General features: G+C 40.8%; 2 protein-coding genes across 6 annotated transcripts; one reads left to right on the top strand and one right to left on the bottom strand.

The window, feature by feature from the left end:
• The first annotated feature begins 1,141 nt into the window (after positions 1 to 1,141).
• gpr137ba (G protein-coupled receptor 137Ba) lies at positions 1,142 to 4,975 on the top strand. The gene is made up of 7 exons (XM_026308762.2): positions 1,142 to 1,835; positions 2,807 to 2,856; positions 2,979 to 3,201; positions 3,614 to 3,760; positions 3,948 to 4,076; positions 4,199 to 4,320; positions 4,447 to 4,975. The coding sequence occupies exons 1-7, from the start codon at positions 1,455 to 1,457 to the stop codon at positions 4,559 to 4,561; spliced, it is 1,167 nt and encodes a 388-aa protein (XP_026164547.1). The 5' UTR covers positions 1,142 to 1,454; the 3' UTR covers positions 4,562 to 4,975.
• A 1,300-nt stretch (positions 4,976 to 6,275) lies between these two features.
• egln1a (egl-9 family hypoxia-inducible factor 1a) lies at positions 6,276 to 25,496 on the bottom strand. Of its 5 annotated transcripts, XM_026308763.2 has the most exons (5): positions 24,474 to 25,494; positions 12,873 to 12,992; positions 7,002 to 7,138; positions 6,848 to 6,915; positions 6,276 to 6,753 (listed from the first exon to the last, which is right to left on the bottom strand). In XM_026308763.2, the coding sequence occupies exons 1-5, from the start codon at positions 25,176 to 25,178 to the stop codon at positions 6,698 to 6,700; spliced, it is 1,086 nt and encodes a 361-aa protein (XP_026164548.1). In that variant the 5' UTR covers positions 25,179 to 25,494; the 3' UTR covers positions 6,276 to 6,697. The 5 variants fall into 5 exon arrangements, with proteins under 5 accessions (XP_026164548.1, XP_026164549.1, XP_026164552.1 ...); XM_026308764.2 differs by lacking the exon at positions 12,873 to 12,992; XM_026308767.2 differs by lacking the exons at positions 6,276 to 6,753; positions 6,848 to 6,915; positions 12,873 to 12,992 and adding exons at positions 21,727 to 21,864; positions 21,964 to 22,118 and having other exon boundaries at positions 7,011 to 7,138; positions 24,474 to 25,496.
• Positions 25,497 to 26,088: the final 592 nt, after the last annotated feature.

Below are 26,088 nucleotides of genomic sequence, written 5' to 3'. Positions count from 1 at the left end.
AGTTTATACTTGTCACAAAATGTACCAATGAATCTATGAAAATAACTGCATAATATGTTCTGTGTCCCTAGTAAGACGCTTTTTAAAGTTTGAGAAAATGACCCTAAAATGTTACCAGGGTTATCTCAGTCATTTGAATGGTAAGCCTGCATTACAAAAAGTTTTAAAGACACTGGTGTTTCCCAGGCAGAGAGGGTCTAATCAGAGATATGGATTACACAAATCTATACAATTCAGTATTTTGTTAAGTTAAACACATAATAAAAACTAAAAATCAGAATGCTTGCCTCTCATAAATGAAACAACCCTGCCACCATCAAAGAATCAGTCACAGACAAGTGAAACAGTCCTGTAAAAAGTGGTTTTATCTATGAATGTATGCTGGTAACTCGTCTCAGAGCGATACTGGAATGACAGGTGTCACATGTATATACTGTAAGTTTCCAGCTCATTAATTTCTTTGTAGTCATTTATTGCTTTCCAGACATGCAGGAATCTTAATTTCAGACATCTGGGATTTCACTGATAATTAGATTTCAATTGGTTGATAAATAATAATAATGATAATAACAATTTCCATAAACTCAAACCCCCAAGTGACACCTTAACAATGTAGAATTGAATATTGAAATATTCATCACTTTTGCGTAAAAAATAATTATCTAAAAATTTGATTTGATTCATTTCTGAAAAGAGACTAATAAATTAATATTATAAAATATTTGTCACTCAGATTACAGATTTTCATATAATTAAAACTAAAGTTTTAATCTGTAAAGCAACTTGCAGCAAAATCTGTTTAATTGTTGTACAATAAAATGTACAAAAAAAGTAGTGCCACACAAATATGAAGTATCCAGTAAGATGTACTTCATTTGAAAAATATTACTATTCCTCCACTGACCAAAACCTCGTTCAATGTATAAAATTGAACCACAGTTCTATATCTATATTTAAATTATGATGGTTGCTTTATTTATTAATGCAGCTGCGTGTTCAAACACTGTCAAGCTGTTATTTATATGTGAGCCGTCACGCTGTGTTGCTGCAGCTGCTTTTGAACAGGTTTCAATGTTCAGGTACCTGCAGTGCTCTCGGATCAGCGCTGTGCTGAGAAGCGCAGGGGGGTTAAAGGTGCAGCAGCGTGCGTCAGATGGTGCGTAACGTGACGTCGTTACGTAATGAGCGCGGAGAGGGGGCTGGCTGCAGGGCGGGAGCTGGTCCTCGCACTGGGCTTCTCTGCAGCTTCCTGACGAGCAGCTCCGTCTCATCACTGATCATGTGCCTGTCTCTGGCTCTGCAGCAGGAAGTCCGCTCTGCTTTCCCCCTCTTGCTTTCCTTTTCTCCGGCCTCCTGACAGCCGCGCTCGGTGCTGCAGCTCTGTGAAGAAGAACCGGCTAACACCGGCACAGCTCCCTCCTCCTCAACCCCCCTCCGGCCGGGGACCGCAGGTCATGGAGGCCCTGGCGGAGGAGAAGGAGCCGTCTCGGACGGACAAGTCCCTGCCTCTGCCCACACTGAGCCCGGCCGTGCCCCCCTACGTCACTTTGGGCCTGACGGTGGCGTACACCGTCTTCTACTCCCTCCTCTTCATCTTCATCTACGCGCAGCTCTGGCTGGTCCTGCGTTACCGACACAAGCGCTTCAGCTACCAGACCGTGTTCCTGTTCCTGTGCCTGCTGTGGTCTGCGCTGCGCACCGTGCTCTTCTCCTTCTACTTCAACAACTTCGTCACAGCCAACACTCTGGGGCCCTTCGCCTTCTGGCTGCTCTACTGCTTCCCCGTCTGCCTCCAGTTCTTCACTCTCAGTCTCATGAACCTTTACTTTGCACAGGTGAGTCGAGCTCTGTCAAGAGATCTGCATTTAACTTAAAGAGCATGACAGCAACACAACTGAGCTGTGTCTGTCAGTCACTGATTATTTCAGTGCTTTCATTAGAGTGATCTGTTAGAATACAAGAGCTCCCATGTGAAGTAGGGGCCGTCACTGTTTGGCCCTGTGCAACCACTGGACAAAACAAAATGGTTTTTCTGTAATGAAATGAAATATTTACAGAGCAATTAAATTATAGAGAAATATGTCCATTACAGTTTCCCCTGACCCGAGCTAATGACATCGGATGTGTTACTGTGTCTGACCTGCTGTACAAAACCCAGACTGAGTCACAGAAAACACATCAAAAAGCAGAAGCAGTGGATGTTTGAGGTTTTGGCCTGGTAAATCAGTCCAGTGATAGATCCACATCAGTCCACTATTCACCCTTAAATCTGAATGTTTTTCCAACACAGTTACACATCGAGATATTGAAAATATAAGCAGATAATGTCCAGAGTGGTAACTTACACTCTCATGCTTCACATGAAGCAAGTTTGAGTTTTACTTTTTATCAAAACTCATTTGACATCAGAATATTGAATTTAGGAATTTTGTAGAAATGATATGGTCGTGATCAGTTCCGTGAGTACGTGGACTGCCGGGTCTACCTGCTGCAATGACTGCACATAATATAACACACTGATAATATATTCGGACTGTAAGGACACTATTACCTGTTGCCGTCACTATAATGCAGTCTCTTTCAGATCAGCTACAGAGCGCGATGCAGTGACTCATTCCTTCATCTGTTCCCATAATCCACATATCCAATAGTACATTCTGTGGCCTCTAACTACAGCTTATTTTTAGCATAATCGTCTGTGCTGATTTGAGTCACAGCTGACAGTGAGTGTTACATGTTCTTAGGCTCGCAAGAAAACAGAAGTGAAAACAGGAGATTTACAAAACCTGGTTTTGTCTTTTCACAGGTTGTTTTTAAGGCAAAGTCGAAATATGCACCAGAGCTTTTGAGATACAGGTAAGACCAGGCAGCAAAGGATCGTTACTAGGTTTAATTTCCCCTTTAAGTTATATATTTCTGTAGCAGGTTTGAATAATATAGAATAATATGTTCTCTTGTTATTGTTTGTCAACCCACAGGCTGCCGCTGTACCTGCTCTTCCTCTTTATCAGCCTGGTGTTTTTAGTTGTCAACTTAGTCTGTGCCCTGTTGGTGAGGATGTCCTCCACAGAAGCACACACCATCGTGTTAGTGAGAGTCACAATCAACGACACACTTTTTGTCCTGTGTGCTGTCTCGCTGTCCTTGTGTCTTTACAAGATCGCTAAGATGTCACTGGCCAACATTTACCTGGAATCCAAGGTGAGGACATCTCTCAAAAAAAAAACAACCCTAAAACAAAGCAGTGAAATCAGAGTAGATCTAGTCACACTAGATCCAATTGGTTTCATGGTCATGAGTGTAACTGGCATTGAGAGTATTATGTGCTGTATCTACTGTAGCACCCTTATGTGAAGATGCACCTCTCCACATAATTAGTGCTTGGTGCATAGTGCTTGTTCCCTAGCAACGCAGTGTTGTTCTTGTGAATGACTGTGTGGTGTATCCAAAAGCTTAAAATACACCTCAGTAGGGTCGGTTGATTCATGCTTGCCAAGAAAATTAATAGGTAGTAAGATACGACGTCCTTATGTGATGCATTTCCATAAAAGTCCTTTCATTTCCCCCCCTAAATGTAGACGTATGGTTGATATGTAATTTCTTAATGGTACAGGGAACGTCAGTGTGCCAGGTCACAGTTATAGGAGCCATTGTCATCCTGCTCTACTCATCCAGGGCCTGCTACAATCTGGTCGTCCTGGGACTCTCAAACAAGAGCATTAACGCCTTTGACTATGACTGGTACAACGTCTCAGACCAGGTAAATCACCAAATCATCTAACTTATGCATGTCTGAGATTGAAAAGTGTAAATGGCCTTTTGTTTGCAGAAAATGTTATTTATTTAGTAGTTAATGAGTTTGTGATGTATAATATTAAGAAATAAATTCTCCTTAATACTGCATTCAAGTGTAGTTAATGTTTTTCTTTTTTTTCCTTTTCCCCCAGGCAGACTTACAGTCGACTCTGGGTGATGCTGGCTACATCGTTTTCGGGGTGATCTTGTTTGTATGGGAGCTGCTGCCCACTTCTCTTGTAGTTTTCTTCTTCAGAGTTCGGCAGCCCAACCTAGACAGGGTGAGCCAGCAATTACTGATATTATGAAATGCAGTTTAGGGTTTATATAATTTAATAAATTACCACTATGGTTCACTATATCTTATGTTTACTGTCTTGTTTGTGTTTGGTTTATTCTGCAGAGTAATTCTGGGCTACCTGGACACGTCTTCTCGTCTAGGGCTTATTTTTTCGATAACCCACGGCGTTATGACAGCGATGATGATCTAGCATGGAGCGTCATGCCTCAGAACATCCAAGCCAGGTAAAAAAAAGAAAAACAAAAAAAAACAAAAACACTGTGATCTCTGGACTGTACCTGGACAGTAGTAGGAATATGGGAAAAGAGCAGAAAGATCAAATGAATGTGGTGTTTTTTGTTTTTTTTTAGTCTGGCTGCTGACAGCTATGAGTGGGGGAGCCAAAGCAGTGGCATCGGTGCCTACATCGGAGGGGACGACAGCTACCACCTCCCTCTTCCTCCAGAGGAGCTCAGCCATTACTGACTGGAGCTCACTGTGACTCCTGTTTTTTTTTTTTTACTTGTATATTTTTGCACAGTCTCTTACTGACCAAGGCACATGGGACTAAAAGCCACCCAGTACTCAATACATTCAGCTTTCTATTTTGTCTAGAGAAGAAGAACTAACACTTTTCCAGTATATGATGGTCAACTGATGGGACATTAATTTTGCACACTCCTTGTACAAAGTATGACCTTATTTTGATTGCTCTTAACTATATTTCATTGTATAGTTTGTATTGAATACTGCCTAATTAATATATTTCCTGACCTTTGCAATATATACTGTATTACTATTTTATGTACCGTATATGTTTTCATACAGATTTGTTTACCTAGAGAAAATATTCATTTAATCCATATTAAAAAATTGAAATAAAAACATAACATTTTTATTATCAACCAGTTGTAAAATAACAGACTAGTAGTAAGTTGCTGATCATCATGCTGATAAATCATGGTGTCTTGCCTGTGTCTTGCCATATTACAGTGCATGAGGATGCTTTTGTGGAAATCAGGGTAGTGAAGCAGGTATGCTGGCAGCCTGTCTGTCATAAGGGCCTTCTCAGGACAGTGAACTACAGCGCCCTCAGCTGTTGGCTCTGCATAACAAGCCAATAACCAACAAAACACAGTGAATACAGCAACCATCAAAATACAGCAAACAGAATTATCCATCCTGCTGCATATTATGTTTGCACATTGCTGTTATTGCTGAAAGCAACTATAGCTAGTAATATTAATCTTAATCCTGCATTTTTCAGACAAGCAGTTGAAACCACATCTTTGTTGTGTGCAGTTACCATGGTTACAGATGCTGTGCAGACCATCCAGTAACTGAGAGGCTTCATGTACATTAGGAATGACTGTAACATGACAGCTGAAACTGTGGTTCAGTTGGACAACATTTTTCTGATGATGACTATTTATCAGAACAAAAACATCGGCGAGCCACACACGTTTCGTACTTCCTCCCATTTTGTTGAGCTGATTTCAAAGATGGTTGCATTTTAAAAACCACAAATACATTTTGTACCATGGAAATTTACAGAAATTAATACTTTATATGTACCGTAAATATTAGTGACTCATTGTTCATTTATAAAATGGGAACAGTCCTACCATGGGCTTGTGAGACTTAAGGTTATAGAGTGGCTTTCAAAGGGTCTGTATGTTTTAAAATGTTCTAGATCAGTTATAATTTGTGTGGAAATATAAACAAGTGGTACATTAAATCAAAGACTAAAAACAAATGTGCAAATCTGGCACATGATGCGAAAAACTGATTTTAGAAAAATGAACAAGTCATTTATAATTTACTGATTGTGTCATTTAACACTGATTATTATAATAAAATACAATCATTTTTGAAATAGTGCCTGCATTATATTTCAATCCCACTCTTAATTTCAGTTTCATAAATACTGATCAGCGATAATACCGTTTAAAGCAAAAGGTTTGGTTATTCTAAAGTTAAATATGTTTTTTTTCTATAAATGTGAAGAATCTTGTTTTTGTTATTTGGAATTTATCCACAAACGTCCCAAAAACAGTAGGTGCACTACACAGTAGGTTTCCTGCAGAGGGCGGCATGGATCTGGGTACGGGTCAAACAGGAGCGCAGCTGACAAGCAGGACCAAAAATGACACCGTCTACTGTGCTACAAATGAATGAACTCAAACTAAGACCAGGGGAGTTCTGTCAGAAAAAAAATGTGTTTTTAATTCAGATCTTTTCTCATTACTGAAAAGCAAGTACATTTTGCCCTACAGTAGCTTATTAACAGTTGATTCATGTGAAAAACACAACACATTAAGCATATGCAGAACACTGTACCTTTAAGGAATTCACTGCAAAAACCAAAATGTAAAAGATAGAGATTCTCTGAGCTTAATTCCTTTTTCATGTGATTTTCTGAAAACATCACCTGTAACGTAATCACTGAAAGTGAACACAAAGCACTGTATATTTTTGTTTTCTCTCCACAAGCAAGGACCTTCCACCCGCTTGAGCAAAAATCTTCTGTGATGCTTTGTGAAACACACATATCCTCTCTATAGGCCACTTCTTCTGTGACAGAGCACTTAATCGCTGTTTATAGGAGACGCAGGCTTCCCACTAGCTGGGTTCTGATGGTTTCCCCAGTTCAACCTTTACTCCTTTTTCTCCTGCACCTTCATACAAAGAAAACACAAACATGGATGAGATGAGGACAAAAGTCCTGAAATAACAGAAACAGGCTTATTCAGTTTGTACATAAAATCCTACCCGTTAAGTACTTTTCTTTTGCTCTGGCTCGCTCGTCTGCATCAAAATACCACACTGTGATGGCATACCTGTGGAGATAGAATTAGGGTGGTGATTCACTGCTAGACAGTGCAGATCATCTGAGCGTAGGCAGTGGACAAACTTGGAAGCTGACCTAGTGGTGTAGGCGGGCTGAACCTCGTGAGGGTTCCGTCTGTCTGACCAGAACAGCAGCAGACGGTCAAATTTGGGCTCTATGTCGGCGAACTGGGCCTTTCCTTCTGGGAAGATTCGAAGCAGGCCACCGTGTTCCTGAAAGGGCAGAGCAAGAAGAGACAAAATCAGGACAAAGCAATAGCAGGAAAGTCAGGAGAGACCAGAGGAAGCAAACACTAAGTGAAGCTTCTGCGGGGATCATGTTTCTGGATTTGGCTGATATCGTGCTCATCCACATGAAAAGGTAAACACTCAGGGACAGGAGATAAAATACCCCAAACTCAGTATTTTACTCATATAGAAGATAACCAATAACACGTGAGGCTCATTAAATTATCCACATAGGACGACAGTGTTCAAGGAAAAGGGTTGTCCAACTCCAAGGGCTAGGAGGAAAGCTCAGGATAGGAAGCAGCAGCGGGGGACTGCTTTCCTGTGGAGGGATAGGAAGAATAACCCACAGGAAAACTGCTGTGGCTGGATAAAGGACCTGGAGAGTGAAAAAGCAGATTGCTGCAAGCGTGCCTCTTAAACTCTCACACAGCTGATAATGATAGGCCCCTCTCCTCACACGCAAACTACCAGCGCAAAAAGGTTCACACCCTGTAGTCGGTGGTGTAATGCTATTCCCATTTATACCACTTTGAATGAGGGGGAATGCCGGTGGTGTGGCTGAACTAAAAAAGGGCACAATAGGGCCAAAGAAGATAGGAGAAATGCTTTTCTTACGTAAGTCAGTAGCTCAAGAGCCACTGATTTTAACGTCCTTGATTGCACGTTCAGAGTGTGGGCCTGGAAATGACATCGAGCAGATTAGAATGAACACAGGTTGAGGGACACGACCTTCTGACATACATCAGGCTACATTGGTTTGGTTTCACATGCCAACACGTAACAACAGAAAGATGGCGTCTGCATGTTTTTAAGTCTTACAAAAAAAACTGCACATTGGTTTATGAAGTAGAAATGCCTTCCAATGCAATATTTTGAACTGTAGTCGGTGCAATTATTTTGGTGGAAATTGCTTGAAAGTCACAGCAGGTTGAGTCAAGTAGCTTTTATTGTTGTTTCAACCATGTGCAGTGAATAGTGGAGCATAACGAAGCGAAACAATGTGCTACATAAACCCAAACTGGCAAACTGCACAAGACTACACATATCTAATAATTAGACTAAGAGCCCTAAGCTACATGAAGTGGACAAGTGCATGTGTGCAGGCATTAGACAATGTAAAAGACACATTTGATATATATCAGTCCTGCCCCATGGATATTGAGAGGGCTGATGGCGTTTGGAAAGAAAATGTTGCACAGTCTGGTTGTGTGTGCCTGAATGCTTCAGTTCTTTTTAACCAGATGGCAGAGCATTATAGGGTGTGTGTCATCCACAATGCTTGTGGCTTTCTGGATTCAGACTGTGGTTTAAATCACAGAGGGAAGAGGGACTGCGATGATCTTCTCTGCTGTCCTCACTATACACTGGAGGGTCTCCTGATCTGCGATGAAAAACCAGACAAAGATAAAGCTGCACAGGATGCTCGCTATAGTCCCTCTGTAGAAGGCCTTTGCAGGAATAGATACACTGCTGGGCCTCCTTGGCTATGGTGTTAGTGATGATGGTCTACTTGAGATGCACTGGCAGGTGAACACCAAGAAACTTTGTGCTCTTGACTATTTCCACAGAAGAGCTGCTGATGTTCAGTGGGGAGGGGACATTCTGCGATCTCCTCCAGAACAATCATCAATCAATAATCATCATCTTGGTTTTGTTCACATTTAGGGACATGCTGATACTGCACCAGTCCATTACCTGCTGCACCCCTTCTCTGTATGCTGACTTGTCATTCGTGTTAATCAGACCCACCATGGTGCAGAGAATATGGACTGCTGTACTTTAATATAAAATATGAAATGTATATCAATTATCCACAATCCAATGCACAAACGTCCATGTATATGTGAAAAATTCCAGTACTAAAGATTTTTTTTGATACAGCTATTCAGTGTATTTACATCTACTGGAATAATTCACTCTCCTAATGAAGAGTCCATTCCCACACTGGATATAAATTACCTACCTACACACAAGGGATCACCAGAAATCAGACATACATTTAATCCAGTTACTGTTATCTTTCTGATATCAGCTTCACTGTTTATCGTACACGCTTCTACAGCCAAATCAGAGCTGGCTGTAGGCCATTATATATTTTTAAAATGTTTTTGAAATACCTGACAAGACCAGGTTTGATTTGGTCATCAAGAAACTTATCCAACAATACCTATTTTTCCCCATTCATATTCACATTCAGTGGCAAGAAAAACAGTGAAGTGAACCTTTATTTAATGACAAGGTAATTCTATAGTCAGATATTAATAAGGTTAGAATAGACAAATGCAATTAACATAAATCAGCGTGTCCATGGCTCAATACAGTCAAACATTCACAGCTGTTTTGGAAAAAGGCATGTGAACCCCTCAGGTAATGACGACTACACATGTTAACTAGAGTCAGGAGTTAGCAGAGCTGGAGTCCAAATCAATGAAAGCAGATTGGAGCAGGTAAAACTACTCTGACTTATGGAAAACACTCAAACATTTTGATTTGTTATTCACAGCAAGAATCTGCTGATGTGAACCATCTCAAAGAGCCATGATTAAGAACTGCTGATTTGCATAAAGCTTGAAGGGGTCAAAGTCATCTCAAAGAGTTTAGATAGTCACCAGTCCACAATTAGACCAACTGTCTCTTAAATAAAGACAATGTAGTATTGTGGCTACTCTCTATAGAAGGGGGTGCCCAGCTAAGATGACTTCAAAGGCAAACGCACCAACTTAAACACAATCCGGTAAATGCCAGTAGGAATGTTCAGTACAGCTTACAACAAAGTTTGTTGTAAATTAGGCTTCGTACTGCTGGAAAGATTTTATATAGTCATGAAATACAGAGCAGTGTGTATATCTTTACAAAAACTGCACCATGGTCCGTATTCACAAAATTAAAATACTGACAGGCATTTTATTTAAACTGTAAATCACATTTGGGCAGAATCTGTTACAGAAAGCAAAGTATTTCCACTGTCTCAATCATTTCCTTCCACTTTGATTCTTGCCTGTATCCTTTTCCTCCCACCAGCCTTATTTATTTTTGTCACCAGAGCATGGGCACATTGAAAAATTGTGACTACTTATGCATAAGTGAGGTCCATGACATACCACACTGGGGTTTTCAGAAGACCCCAGGATACCACTAGTGGGGCCATTTACCGTTTATGGTTATTAACTATTTATAGTTAAAAATACATAATACAATTATAAACATGAACTATGAACTATATGTACCTACTGTAATCTGAGCTGAACCATTATATATTCATTTTTGATATACAGTATACATACAGCTACACTGGCACTAAACACTACATGTTTATAAGGCCTCTGTAGAAAGTGAAGCAGCTGAAGACATGATGTTGAAAATTGGGGGTAAACAATAACTGGAACAACTGAACCCGAACGTTCCAAAGACATTCATCATTCCCTCATGGAGCCCCGGTATCCAGGCAACCGCATTCTATAACAGCCGGATCATCACACGCCCAATAAAAGAGCCAATCAGAGGCCACGTTGTAATTATTCACATGTCCAACAGAGCTCCAGAACATGGCTCATTTGAATAATTGAAGCCTGTGCATGAACATAATAGAAATCATACAGGAGCTTATGAGATTAACATAAAAGCCACCTGATGCAAGCTGTTACAAAATCAACAGGGAAACATTTAGTTTACACATAAACAAGCAGAAATTGGGTTGAGCAGCTGCTGGGGCATCTCTATCATCTATATAGTCACCATGGGTGCCATCTGTCAAATAATGTCATTATCCCTAACAATAATTACCCAAATAATATCCTTATTGCCTGCTAAATGACAGCTAATAATAGTCTTCGCCTGCACTCATAGCCCGAAGACAGTCCCACGGCTGCACTCTACTACTAACTAGCATCCCGAGGCAAAACAGTTTCCTGTAATTATGTAATTTTCATATGCAGGTCTGGAGGTCAAGTATGTGAGGAAATCTGGAAGACAATCTCCTGTCTGCTTATGTGCCTTGTCACAGTGCCAGCTCCTCAAAAAAGCACGAAAGCCACCCATTCACCTTAATTACTGTGTTCTGTTATGAAGACTACTAGTCCAGGATCCTGTTCACCTGACTCATACTAAAGAGGTTACCTCCTTAACCACTTACTTACCATTAACCGACATTTACCTCCATCAGGGCACGAGTCTGGCAGGTGTCATGGGACATCAGCAAATTAGTGTAAAAACAAATTAGTTAACTTTTGCTCGCAAATTTGACTTTGTCAGCTGGGACTAAAGTGAGCAGCAGATTTAGCAATCATGTTCTGGTACCAAGGTACCTACATATATATACTGAATTCCTTCTTACTGGCATCATTACATTAGGTTAGGATATTGTGTTCATTATTACACTATCCTGGACAATCCTTTTATACACCATTGTGATGTTAGGATTGATGTTTCACTAATAGTTTGGCTTTGGCTGTTTAGTGGTTAGTATTTAGTGACTCTTGCCCATAGTGAATGTGACTGTCACAGGGCTGACACACAGACACAGACAGACTGGCAATCTGTCCAGGGTGTACCCCACTTCTCACACAATGTCACCTGAGAAGGGCTCCAGCCGACCCCAGACACTGGTGATATACAGAGTGGATGAATGGATGGCAGGATCATTTGTATGTACATGGCACCAGGCATTAAAAAAAACATATAATGGCCCATAATCTGTTTAATGAAGTCAGTTTCATCACTGACACTGCTCCAGCATACTGAATCAGTGCAGTGCATAAAAAAACTCTGAAGGTTGTCAGGCCATGGACAATGTCGTTTAATGCTTGGCTTGAATGCAGGTCTCCAGGTATGTGAATATACTTTGAACTTTTTGTATGATAAAACATTTATAGTGCTGAATAACAGACTTTCCTGTTAATTTGTGCAAAGTAACGAATTTGAGAAAAAAAAAAAAAAAAAAAAATCACATGAACTGTCATGGATGGCAAACCTGTATCACATTTTTTGAGCAAAACTTTGGGCAGATGGTTGCTTTGAGTGCCAGATTAACAAGAGAAAATACAATCAGTTAAAGGAAGGCTTATAAGCTAAAATAATATATTTGACCTTTTTAAGAATATTACTGCAGCAAACCACAATAAAACAATGCTTAAAATGCATTTAATCACAAGAAATATTAGAAATGCTAATTTGATCCATGTATTCATTTGTTAAGAATGATGTGAGGAATAAACTACTGCAGTAAGCTCCCAAACTCTTTCTTCTGTCTGCCTGTAAATCCACTTTTCTACAGGAGGAACAAAAGATGGGAGGCAGCATGGGGGCGCTGTTGTGACTGCCTGGGTGTGGCTGGATTAACAGGATCTCTGCGTTTTAATGGGATTAAAAATGGCTGAACAGCACGTACTGACACGTCACCCCTACTATTGACTGCACGGGTGTGGAATATGGAATAAAGCAGAGTGTTGGGTGATGATCCTGCCACGGAGACAGGAACCAGGCAGACTGCTCGTGTTTAGGACACGAAGACCAGACATCATCTTTTCGCAAATTATTTTGTTCTGATGGGGATTTTAGTAATATTCCAAACTAAAAAAAATTGAATCAATGTTTAGGACAATAAACAAAAACAAAAAACAAAAACAAATTTGAAACAAAAGAATGAATTAAGTTCAAATTGAAATACTCATCGTCCATTTTTAATGAATATTATTTTTTCCTCACATCACTCACATACCTTGGCGTTCCAATCTTTATTAAGGTAATATATGCATGTGACACACCGCCCATCGCCGTTGGGATTATCCACATGGCGCACATATCCTGTTCCGTTTCCAGGGTAACACGCCACCATTGCCTGAAGCCAGGGAGATGAAAAGGTGCAATTAGTAAAAACAGATGACAAAAGGGCAAACGAAAAAAGGGCAAACGTACACACACAATGTCTCCATCTCATGTGTCAAACAGCGGTACTGTTAAATTGTGCTTGCCAGTACAAATGTAAGTGCTGGTGTGGATCAGGTCAGTCAGAACCGGAGCTGTGGAAGCAGCTCAGATTGCCTTCGTTAGCCTGTGATGTGGAGGCAGCGCATGGTCTTGGCACAGCCACACTGTATTGTCCAAGCCTCACCTGCAACACTGACACGCTCTGGCTGCTTACAACCAAACTCCCTCATTATAAACTTAAAACAAGTGGGAAAATAAACCGGAGGTATCATGCTGCATGTCAACTTCCCCTTGCCTTTTCCTGCTCTATTAAAACTCTCATAATCTGCTTGGGTGTTGGCAGTGAACCCCTATGAGCTCCTGTAAACTTCTTGGTGTAAACAGTGGAACGAACGCACTCATACTGCACAAAAAGTCCCTCAGGAATAACAGGCACACAAGTGGTGACTCGCACATTACTGGATGACTGTGGTTATTAAACACTCTTCGCTCTTCAGAAATAAAACTTACACAGAAGACGTGAAATACATTTTGAAGAGGGAAAAAAAAAGTAGCTTGTGTCCATTGTCTTAAAATATCAAGTTCTTGCACTGGCTGTCGACATCAGACATCAGTGCCTAAGCCCCACATATAACAGCCAACACACCAGTGTTTTCTGACTTGAAAAAGCAGCTGAGGGAAGGAGCGAATGGGCACAGATGCAAAGGGTCGATTCAGCCCTCATACACTGTGTCTAAGGAGTGATATAACAAACAAAAGCCAAGTTCCTCCACATTCTTCCGTGCACTTGGATCAACATAAACCATAGCAATATTATTATAAACACTCACAGCACACCAAGCTCTCTTCACTTGCGTCAAGCACCAAATGTCAGGCATTCAGTGTTTGAATTGTGCAAAGCGTGTGCAGAGAAATAATAGGACGCACTATGTTTAAAAAAAAAAAAATCAGAATTCAAGCACTTGAACAAAAGAAATCATAGAATTAACACTATTAAAGCCTGTTTGTTGTCATAGCTTTAGATGGGTTTATTTTACAATATGTAAAATACTATACATATTGTACTATATGCTAACTGTATTGCAAAATCTTTATGTGCAAAATCTCCCAAACACACAGTGCAGGGAAAAAAAATAAATCATACGTCTGAATCTTATTTTCCTACGCATGTGACCGTAGTTGCTTGCGTCATTGCACATTGTGCTCTCATCTTTTGAGTGATGCAGGTTACCACTAGAATGCACAGTATCAGGGTCTTCAAAGCTTAATCATAACAAAACTCCAACACGAAGATGGTGGAGTATTGCTCCAGCTGCATGAACTGACAAACTACTTTATCGATTAAAAAAAAAAAAAAAAAAAAAAAAAAAAAGGAAGAAGAATCAAAGAAGAATCAGCTGCCAGGAATCAAGGTGGGTGAGGGGTGTGCAAATTGACAAAGAACTTCCTGTCAATGAGGTGCAGTACAGCTTTTCTGTGTGCATGTGTGAAAGAAAAAAAGAGAGGGAAAGAGAAAGAGGGAGAGGGGCACAGACAGAAAGCAGAGGGGTGGGGTTGGAGCAGAAGAGAAGAGTGAACTGCTGTAAACTTTGACTCCTGGCCCCCCTCCAGAGGGAGCAGTATTTTAATGGTTGTGCTACGTGCAGAGCGTGAGGAAGGTTGGCTGATCCTCGGCTATGTCACCCCCTCCCACCCTTAACTGCTCAGCTCACACTGCAAAGCTGAAGATGGGTAAACAGTCACTGCTACAACACACTGTACAAAGTGTGTTTGTGCAGATTCAGGCGTCTGAGGGTAGTGTGTGTCGGTGTTTGTGTGTTAGTGTGGGTTTGACTGTAGGTGTGAGAGCTTTGGCACTCGGCAAAAATCCGGACACAGCAGTTTCGCCTTTCATTTCCTTAGCCGAACAGCTGCTGAAACACTATAAGGCTTCAACAACTGCAGAAAAGGTCAATTATGCACCTGTGATCCAAGCATGGTTGGAGTAAAACATACAGTGGGTACGGAAAGTATTCAGACCCCTTTAAATTTTTCACTCTTTGTGTCATTGCAGCCATTTGCCAAAATCAAAAAAGTTCATTTTATTTCTCATTAATGAAATTAATTTTCTTACAGGATATCTCTGTAGTTGGCCGAATTCATCTTTCCTTCAATTGCAACCAGTCGTCCTGTCCCTGCAGCTGAAAAACACCCCCACAACATGATGCTCCCACCACCATGTTTCACTGTAGGGATTGTATTGAGCAGGTGATGAGCAGTGCCTGGTTTTCTCCACACATACCGCTTAGAATTAACGCCAAAAAGTTCAATCTTGGTCTCATCAGACCTGAGAATCTTATTTCTCATAGTCTGGGGTCCTTCATGTGTTTTTTGGCAAACTCTATGCGGGCTTTCATGTGTCTTGCACTGAGGAGAGGTTTCCGTCGGGCCACTCTGCCATAAAGCCCCGACTGGTGGAGGGCTGCAGTTATAGTTGACTTTGTGGAACTTTCTCCCATCTCCCTACTGCATCTCTGGAGCTCAGCCACAGTGATCTTTGGGTTCTTCTTTACCTCTCTCACCAAGGCTCTTCTCCCACGATTGCTCAGTTTGGCTGGACGGCCAGGTCTAGGAAGAGTTCTGGTCATCACAAACTTTTTCCATTTGAGGATTATGGAGGCCACTGTGCTCTTAGGAACCTTGAGTGCTGCAGAAATTCTTTTGTAACCTTGGCCAGATCTGTGCCTTGCCACAATTCTGTCTCTGAGCTCCTTGGACAGTTCCTTCGACCTCATGATTCTCATTTGCTCTGACATGCACTGTGAGCTGTAAGGTCTTATATAGACAGGTGTGTGCCTTTCCTAATCAAGTCCAATCAGTTTAATTAAACACAGCTGGACTCCAATGAAGGAGCAGAACCATCTCAAGGAGGATCAGAAGAAATGGACAGCATGTGAGTTAAATATGAGTGTCACTGCAAAGGGTCTGAATACTTATGACCATGTGATATTTCAGTTTTTCTTTTTTAATAAATTTGCAAAAATTTCTATATTTCTGTTTTTTTCTGTCAAGATGGGGTGCTGAGTGTACATTAATGAGAAATAAAATGAACTTTTTTGATTTTGGAAAATGGCTGCAATGACACAGAGTGAAAAATTTAAAGGGGTCTGAATACTTTCCGTACCCACTGTATAAGCTATTAACAAAAGCATGATGGTCCATGATGAATATGCAATTTGAGCAGTTAGCCCTCCTCCAAATCTTGAGATGCATTAACTAAGACTTTACACATTGTCTAAGGGTGTGGCGTCTCTACCCCAACAGCTCTTCTGTTATTCCAGCTTCTTTACTCTGTGTTGTCTAAATGTAGTCTGTAAATTATCCCTACAGCAAAGGTTATAAGAAATGTTTTTCAAACAGCAAGGAGTCATTTTGCAAAGAGCAGTAGGCAGGAGTCAGTTTGAACTTCACTAGACCATCTATGGACTAAAAAAAAAAAAAAAAAAAGATGTGGTTTTTAGACAAACGTATGATGTAACAAACATTACTTTGTAGAAGTAAAAGCCACAAATACAGTACACATTACAAATTGTGTACACTGGCACTATACACAAATGACTGTGTACACTCATTATCCAGGAAAAAAAGATGAATGCAAATTAGCTAGTGTCTGTGAATGCCAACCTTGCATGGAGTACCATTAACGTTTGCCTTTCATGTGAGCTGGTCATGAGAATAAAGCAAGCTAAAGCAAGGAGGAGGAGAAGCTACTTTTGATCAGTCAGAGAACCACAAAAATGCTTGGAACTAAACCCCTGATGGAAAATACAGCAACAACACAGACAGCACCACAGTGTGGCGGTCTGTCCTGGCAAAATGTGGAGGAAAAATCATTGACCATGAATAAAGAACACGTAATCCCTGATATCCCCTGTTGTCTGACTCTTAAATGTGATACTGTCACACAATCGGACACAGCTAAATATTTTAAAATCATCTGCTCTTAATGAAGCACTAGTCTCAAGTCTTAAAAATCCAGTTTCGTGGCATCAAGGTTGGCTGTGGCAGTAAACCAATAAATAACCAATTCAGTGTCATTTACGTAGATGATGCAAGTGGGAAAACACTGGTATACAAAATGGCATATTTATTAAAGTCATGTTCAGGCTACTTTCATTCATTACTTTAACATTTATTACTCATTGCTGATGAAAAAGGTTACAGTGACATTTATTAACATTATTACCTTTGACCTAAGATGAAGATTACATGCTTAGGTTCTTTATTTGGCTCAGATAACTCACACCTTAAGTAACTCAAGCTTGAACTAAGCTGCTGATTTACTGGAAACTAAAACACGCCTTTGCTCTTCCAAATTTGGTGTATTTGTTCATCCATTCCTGGTTTAGTTCAAGTTCAGACTCTTCGCTGATTTCTACACACTGAAGTTGAAACCGAAAGTAAAACAAAACCTCTAACACATTCTGTTAAAACGGGGAAATCTTGAACTGACACTTCGGTGCAGTCTGTGGGGGAAAAGCAGAAAGAATACACATGGAGGCACATGCAACAATGGGCCAACGGCCCTGATATAAAGTATAGATTTTTACTCAATTAGCATTTATGATAGCAGCTAAAGAGAGACATGCCATTACTTGCTCAAAATGTAAACCTCTACCAAATTATTTACAGCTTTTGTTAAACAAAAACGTGTCTTTCTGTGCAGCCTAGAAAGAACCTCAGTGTGTCTGCTTCATAGGGCCATTTGTGGTTTTGCCACAACTGTCACAATCATAAATAATGAAAATTACATTATGAAATCAAATGGATTTATAAAGCAGTGTGAAAGGCTGTTCAAGTGAAGAAACAGGCCTCGTGTGGGTGAAGAGAAATCTGACCGGACTGAAAGATGAAGCTTACCAGTCTTTCAAGACCTATTGAAATTAATATTCCAAAGGAAAGTATCTCTCTCAGAAAGTAACTCTACCAGATAAAAATTCACTATGAAATACAGTACTGTTCTATTCCTTTTAATCACATTACTTCCTATTTAGTTTACCAGTAATATCTTTATTTTGTAGAGCAGAGCAGTCTTATGCAGTTTTGAGATTGGAAACAGTCTTAATTTACCCAGAATTCATAGCAAATTAGACCTACCTAAAAGAGTCAAGAGCTCGGTGCTGACATCTACCTTAGGTCTGACTACGAGTTATATCTAAGCCACAGTCACAGTCTGCCTGCATGAAACAAGGCCCTGGAGTTTAGCAACCTGTTTAAATGACTAGCTGTACTTCCACATTCCAGATGGACCTCACTGCTCTAATGAGGCCCAGCACAGAGCTGTGGAATCAGACACAACAACAGCAAAGGGATGCCAGTGCTGGGTGTAATTTCACTCAAGGAACAGTGGATAACAAAATATCACTTATTTGATGGAAGAGTCACAAAGATCAGTATCAAACAGATATGCTATAGTCCACTCCAAGCCTTTCTACTTCTGACACATAACTTGGGATGGTTGTGGTACATGTGCACTGTGTGTGTGTGTTTTTATACATTGCCCTGTTCTCCTTTAATGGGCAAATTATCTTCACCAAAAGGATTGGGGGCCTGAGATAGTCTGTTGCACACAGAACACATGATCAAAACACTGCGATTCCTTTCCACATTCTCTGCATAAATAAAGAGGAATCCTAAATATGCAAATTAAACTGAAAACATACCACTGTGTACAGCAGATTACTGCAAGGCATTTTGTCTGGAGTTGCAGCCACAATGGTGCTGTACATCGCTGATAATGTTTTGTGAAGCCTATCATGACACGTACAGTGATTAGTAATCTCAACGAACATTATACTATACTTTGCCAACTCTAAATACAGAAGAGTACATCTTCAGGGTTCTGCACAGAAATGTCAGAGTTCAAAGTTGTCCTACATATAGATACAAGTTTCAGTTTTCACCCTGTTGCCCACTGTTGAGTAAACCAAGTTGAAATGGACACTGCAGAGGTTTCTGACTGTCTGTGGTGGCTGTGATTCGCTAACAATACCCTAAAGGTTTTGTTTATATTCTGTGTTTCTTACTAAAACTGTTGCCAATTTGTTCTTATTTAACTGACTTATTAATTGAATAATCATGTCATCAGTACATAACTGGCAGAGCATTTCCACAGACTGCTGCCTTGGGGTTTTTGAAAGAGGGGATTTACTTAAAACAGGTGTGTAAAGATATTCCCTAACAGCACAACTTTAGAGAACTTTCACATCGCTGATCATTGTGATGCTCACTTCACCCCTGGCTCACACACGTATGTGAGCCATGAACTGGGTTGGGGCAAAAGAGGGAAAAGCTGCAAGGGGTCTGCTCACTTCACAGAGGAGATGCTTATCCAAAGACAAGTACAAACAGTTGGGATGGAGACCTTGTAGTGCAGGGGATTGTGGGAACTAAGACTGTTTTGGCCTCAGTTCAGGATAACTTGCTGTTTCATCTGTCAGACAGAGGAAATCCCTGTTTAAAATAACAAGCTAGTTTACTCTTTTCAGCCTTACTGTAGACTGCGAACAATAGAAAGACGTATACCGCAGCAGTGCTACACTTCATCCTCAACATACGGCAAAGGAAACACGAGCACAGTTTCTGGTATCATTACGCAAATACCCTGATGGGGATTGTTGTCAGCCTTGTCGATTTCAGCTCACTTCGTAGTACCGACAAATAAAAGATAAACCCACAGGCTGAACTGTGTGAGTGGCTTTAAGCAGTTAGACAAGTCAGGAATATGCATTCAATAACCTGACAGGATCAGACAGCATCCGTTCATCTTCAGAACTACCCTGCAATCCGTCAGGTGGTGTTTCACCCACTCATAAGTGCTAAGAGAGCGGATATCCACGGGGGTGTGTCTGTTTTCTGCAGTAACTCTTTAGCGGATGCTCAGCCTGACTGAATGGCTCCATCAGTGTCTGTGTGACAGCCAAGTGAGCTCATTCTGTAATTGGATCAGTCACCGATGCCTTCTCATTGCCAGTGGTAGAAGACTGAGCACAGGGCGATATACCACTATAAAACTGAATACTGAAGCCTGTTGAGTCAAATAACACAGACGAGGAGTTTTGCTCTGGCCAACAGACAGATCATGAAATTTCACTCGTCTCATTCTCATACAAGCAAAAGCACAAGGAACAATTATAGCTATTAAAGTGGGTAAATACAACTAATTAGTTAATTGGAATAATGCAATAAAAACAATCCTAATCACTGTGTTTTTGTAAATCCACAATTAATCTGAGGTCATGCTCCACCCGCCATAATCCTCCTTGTCTTCAGCTCTACAGCTGCGAATAGTCAAAGACACAGGACCTCTTTCTCAAGGCTGCATTTGGATCACAGCCAGGGATGGCTGTAGATTGGCTCGTACTCGACCATGGGTGCTGGGTGAGCCTGTGCTCTGACTTGCATTGATTCTTTACTGTGTGATGGTAAAACAATAAACAGGAAAAGGTGGCATGCAAGGTGCTGCTTCAGTCATGCTGGTACTATAGGCGGAAGGAATGAGCAGTTCATGCAGCATATAGCTTATAACAGCTGGCTCCAATTCTCCGAGGACCAACACCACGTGATTTCCTCTAGGTCACTTAGTCTGTGGAGCCTAAAGATTTAAGTCAACAATTAGCTTCCTCATGAAAGCACACATCCACTGCTGCTCTATGACATTACAGATCAGGCAACAAATAATATTATAATAATGATAATATGGAAAATCAGTTGCAGGGGAATACACTTGTGAAACCAGTAATAAGGCCACTGGTGGCAATGTTGCAAATCAGTGCAGGACTGTTTTAGGGCAATAAAGGATTTCCAGTTTATCTTTAGTGTCATAAAGTGGCTTCATGAGATATTTAAACTGCATTTATCACAGGCAAATTGGTGGAAGGGATTCCTAAAACATTTACTTTTAGTATTTCTTTTACAGCTTTTTTATTTTATTTAATCATTATTTTTAATGATTAATTTGTTTACTGTTTTCTGAGTAAATCACAAAATGCCAAAAAGTGAAAAAAACAAACAAAAAAGCCAAATACAATTTCTTGAAGTGAAAGTGATGCATTTAAATGTCTTTTTTATCTGCACAGCAGTCCAAAAATAAAAACTCTTGTATTTACTATCAGATGTGGCAAAGAAAATCAGGAAAAGCTACAAGTAGGGAATGTTCGGCATTTTGCTTTGTAAATGGCAACTATTCATATTCACATAGTTATAGTATAATATAGCGACAGATTAAATTGTTCTGTGGTATTTCTTTTCTTTTTTTTGAAAAAATACACAAACTGAGCTGATTTTTACACTGTCGTGTAATTAATCTAAGCAGCGGTAGATAAGGGTAGCTCTGCTAACAAATCATTAATAATCAATAATTTATTGATTGCCTTTCCCACCTATAAAGGTATATGGTGCAGGATTTGGGAATGTTTCAGTCCTTATAGGACCAAACAGTATATTTAAATCTGGTATGCTACTGAGCTACAAACAGCATGTTAGACAGTGTTACAGTATCCTGTTTCACGTACAACAGCACTACTGTACAAACGTACTACTGTACACTGGAACTGAGAATATCTACAATGCAGTAGTGACGGTTTTACCATGCTGGGCATACTAACCTTCAGTAGGGAACAGCGAGTCAGTCATGTTGCTGATATAAACGTCTTTATATGTTCCCTGATAATGGCATCAGAAGGTGCTTGATACGCTGGAGTGCCAGGGAAACAAACATATCCCTCTGGCTGCAACATCCCAAACTGTTAACAAGTGAAAAGAGGAAGTGGAAACAATGACATTTAATAACTATTTGGGCAAAATCATTTTCCTCTGCCTTTTCCAATGTAAATTGGGCTCACATTGTGTTGCATCCCTTTGAGCCACTGACACTGGCGAACTTCCATCTGTGCAAGTTGTGCTGATTTTCGCTGGTCATTGTCCAGGTGAGTGCTTGCCAAGTCAACTGGGGCAGTAGGTGAGGGAAGTTCCCGGCAGTGTTTGACTCAGTGGCCTGCTGCATGGATCAACAGCACAACGTTCAACAATGTGCTTTCTAGAAAACCTTTCATGCTTACTAAGAACTAGCCAGGGTCAAAAAAAAAAAAAAAGAGAACACAACAGGAGGTACAGCCTAAAAATAACAGTGACCAGTAATCACCTCTGTGCCAGTGTAGAAAACCAAGTGACTGGAGCAGCAAAGGCCACAAGCTTCGATCCAATGCATGCTCTTTCACTTCTAGAGCTTTTAAATGTCAAGCACTGTGATAGCAATATGATAAGGTAAGGTGGCAAATAAAAACAGTGACTATCTAGTGGGAAAAGCTTATTGTTTTTTTTAAATGTGCTAATTAGTTTAGTGGTTTGCATTTAAGTCTCTCTATTCTGACTGAGAGCCAAGTATCAAACACATACAACAAGAAAACTATAAAGGCCTTATGAAGAAATAACTTTTGATAAGACATTAGATACTTATATATGTCTACATGGCTTTGACAAAATATTCACACACACACACACACACACACACACACACACACACACACACACACACACACACACACACACACACACACACACACACACACACACACACACGTCAAACTACTCTCCTATATGAGCAACCCTCTTAAAATCACTGTACTCTCAGTTTTATTTGGGTGGCATTTTAAAGCACTGGAAAAGGGATTCTGTCTAACCTTGATTTAGGCAAAACACTGCATTTCCCAGAAGGGAGGAGGAAGAGGTCAATCTCATGCTACAAGTCATCTGGTGACCAGATCTGATTAAAAGAGGACTCATAGGTCACATGCAACTCAACAGCCAAGTTGAAGCAAAGTTGATGTACTGTATGCTTTTTTTATGTAACTGCTCAGAGTACAACAGAAACGACGAACAGGGCGGTACGACAACTGTGGGCACACACTATATACTGTGAGAGGAGTCAGCTTGAAAATGAAACTACCCATCATTTAATAAGATTTCTTAGAAAACAAGCTGCCCAGTTTCCTCTGCTCTCACAATGACAACAGTAAAACACGCAAGTCTTCCTCTCAACACAGGCACCCTGGTTGTGTCTAACCAACCGTGTGTACATTTGTGTGGTACTGAGCTCAGTCTGATTTAGTACAGCAATACCCTTTTAGGCTGCCACCTCTGTAGAGCGAGGTCAGTGATCACCATCTACTGCAGAGCAGCGTCACTGTGGAGAATTCAACATATTCATCCCACTGCCATTTAGTTACAGCTCTATCAAACATGTCCTGTTATTTTCCTCTTTATGAATAAACACAATGATGTGTCATGTAATATGAACAGTTCTGCTGAGTGGGGACATAATTTCTAATTTAGTTGTGTGAATTTAGCAGCAGCATGTGCCTATTAGAGTAGCATGATATACAAACGTGCAATGTGTTAAGACTCATTGTTTCATCTGCGCATGCATGCTGTCATGATAAACTCATCTTCTCAAATGTGGAGATTTGCTTTTTTCTGTCTTTTGTGATAGTAAATGTATTTGCTGCACTAGGTAATCAAACTATTTTCTCACATTATAAAGACCAAAGTATTAACAATATTCAATTTTTGCAGTCCAGCAGCCCTTAATAAATTTTAACCTTCATGAACCTTACACTGCACAGAGTTTGTGAGAAGTGTTGATTTTGGTAGATGGACTTTGTGCTGCTGGTTAACTGCTTCACATTATACTGAGTGGTGTTTGTCATATTATGTCCACCTCATTCTTTTTAACCAATCAGGACAGACTACATTTTAGAAAAGCATACTCAACTCCGACCTCTGTGATGTCCATAAAATTGAATCAACACATGTATAACCTCAGTGCAGGTAGGTTATTCCAGGACTGCTGAATTAAGACTGCATCAGTCTTAACTGCATTCACTTTAGATTTATTTAAAACCAGGTCCACACCCTGAAAGTGAAATTTGTGACTATTACTATTATTACTATGCTCTGCTGCAGCAAAAGTTATTTAACCAACACTGCCTTGCTTCCTAACTTGGTTTCATCAGATTCTTTGACAAGACGTTATTTTTTAACACTCCATTAACACTCCATTAGTCACTGTGTAGTATCAGTTCAGGTATATTTTGCACTGATAGGGGATTTACTTCATTAAAACTGGCTTCACCCACTTATGATGTTTGTTATGCAAATATCATTACAGAATAAAATCGTGGCAAACTGGAGCAGTGCTGCTATAGAAACACAGAGTGTATTGTGTAGAGGAAATAATGCACCTGTCTGACTCAGGACATTAGCCACGCTTTAACCGAGGGCTTACTGGGCTTAAACACTGCAAACCAGTGCATGCAGATCGCTGGACGTGTGTTTCACCTGCAGCAGTACTCACCTTTGTCCTTCCGTTTATGGTGTAGTTGCCCAGTTTGCCGTTACAATGCCGGATCAGGTCGTCCATGCGACTCATGAGAAAGCGGATCTTCTCGCAGCCGGCCTCTTTCCCCTCTATCCACGTAATCTTGTCCCCACGAATGTCTTTACTGGAGTCGCTTTTTTGACTGACCAACTGGCCGTCTGTGAACCTGCCTGTTTTGTGAAGGGCTTTGACATTGTCCAAGATGCCCTGTCCAATCTCGGCTCCTAAAAAGTTGTCCACCACGCAGATGCCGTGCTTGCTCATACACGGGACCACGCACTCGGTGGCAAGTTTCTGCGGGGACGAGTTCGTTTGTCCGTTAGATGTGGCACTGTTGCTGGACCCATCCTCTCCAGGTCTATCGCCGACCCCAGGTGCTACTGAGTTTGTGTTTTGTGTGCCAGACGCACCGGCCGCCTGCTCCGGGCTTTTCTTTTCTCGGTATGTGTCCGGTGCCTTCTCGTCCCCTGACGGCGGAGTCTGCTCAGGCTTCTGTTTTGAAATCTGCGCCTTGTCCGCCTCCTTACAAATGAGTTTGTGTTTCTTCCAGTGCTGTTTCTGGTGCTCCTTGCTGCAGTAGAAGGAGATCCGGCACCTACCACACTTGAGGAGGTTCTCCATTTTCCCACAAAGTTCACAGTACTGTCGGTCTCGGTCCAGGTCGCTCTGCGGCTTCTCCATGTTTGCGGCGGGAACCGTCGGTGTACTGCGCCTTTAACTCGGACCCTTCACGCGCTCCCTGCTAACCGACAACTTTGGAAACGGTCCGCTGCCTGTGCCACGCTACACCACGACAAACGGAAAAGTACGACTCAAAACCGGGTCATTTTTTCAAGCTCACTACATCTTTACATCTTGTATCAGTGAAAACACACGACAACCCGTGTTCTCGGCCACACAGTCCAGATTGGGCCGAGGTGTTCGGGAGACATTTCTGACGGATAACAGTGGGTCCGAGAGTAACGTTAGTGTGGGAAGCCGCTCTCTCAGCCCATCCGCGGGCCCGCCCCCCCTGATGTCATCGCACAAGCACCGCCCCTCCAGCGATGTGTTCGTAGGTTCTCGGACACGCGGGAGTTCATAAAAAAGACTCGAAGGAAATAAAACCAAAATTATGTAGGATACTGTATGTAGCCGTCGCTCCCTTTCTTGCAGCCGCTGGGATTATTCACTGTAATTGGCAATATTGGAAAGTAGCCAACATTTAGTCAAAGGCTGTTATGAAATACAATTTTGAGATATTTATACTTAAACATTTATATATTATGCTGTTTTCTACTTTTATAAACTGTGATTCATTATTACAGATTAAACTATCCAAAAGTATGAAATATATTACAAATTAGCTCCTCCAACTTGGAACCTAATTACAATGGTGATTGCACATTAATACATGCAATAAGTCAAAATATAAATTATGAACTATTTCAAACAGAATTTCCCGCATGATGATTTTTTTTATTATTGATACTTGAGAACATTTGGCATCTGTTTTTACAGTATACTATGTAAACTTTTGAATTACTTACAAAGACGTTTGTGTGTGTGTGTCATATTTCAGTGCTTACTCAAGTAAAGGATATAAATACCT

Source organism: Mastacembelus armatus, chromosome 15, assembly GCF_900324485.2.
Source record: "Mastacembelus armatus chromosome 15, fMasArm1.2, whole genome shotgun sequence".
In the NCBI taxonomy this organism is placed as follows: Eukaryota; Metazoa; Chordata; class Actinopteri; order Synbranchiformes; family Mastacembelidae; genus Mastacembelus; species Mastacembelus armatus.
Note: the sequence above shows the minus strand (reverse complement) of the source record. Positions and strands in the feature narration are given on the sequence as shown.

Coding starts and splice junctions, on each gene's coding strand:
- gpr137ba (XM_026308762.2), top strand. CDS start 1,455: ATGGAGGCCCTGGCGGAGGAGAAGGAGCCGTCTCGGACGGACAAGTCC. Junction 2,857..2,978: donor CCAGAGCTTTTGAGATACAG/GTAAGACCAGGC, acceptor GTCAACCCACAG/GCTGCCGCTGTACCTGCTCT. Junction 4,321..4,446: donor CCTCAGAACATCCAAGCCAG/GTAAAAAAAAGA, acceptor GTTTTTTTTTAG/TCTGGCTGCTGACAGCTATG.
- egln1a (XM_026308763.2), bottom strand. CDS start 25,178: ATGGAGAAGCCGCAGAGCGACCTGGACCGAGACCGACAGTACTGTGAA. Junction 12,993..24,473: donor CCATAAACGGAAGGACAAAG/GTGAGTACTGCT, acceptor CCCTGGCTTCAG/GCAATGGTGGCGTGTTACCC. Junction 7,139..12,872: donor ATAAAGATTGGAACGCCAAG/GTATGTGAGTGA, acceptor CTGCCCTTTCAG/GAACACGGTGGCCTGCTTCG.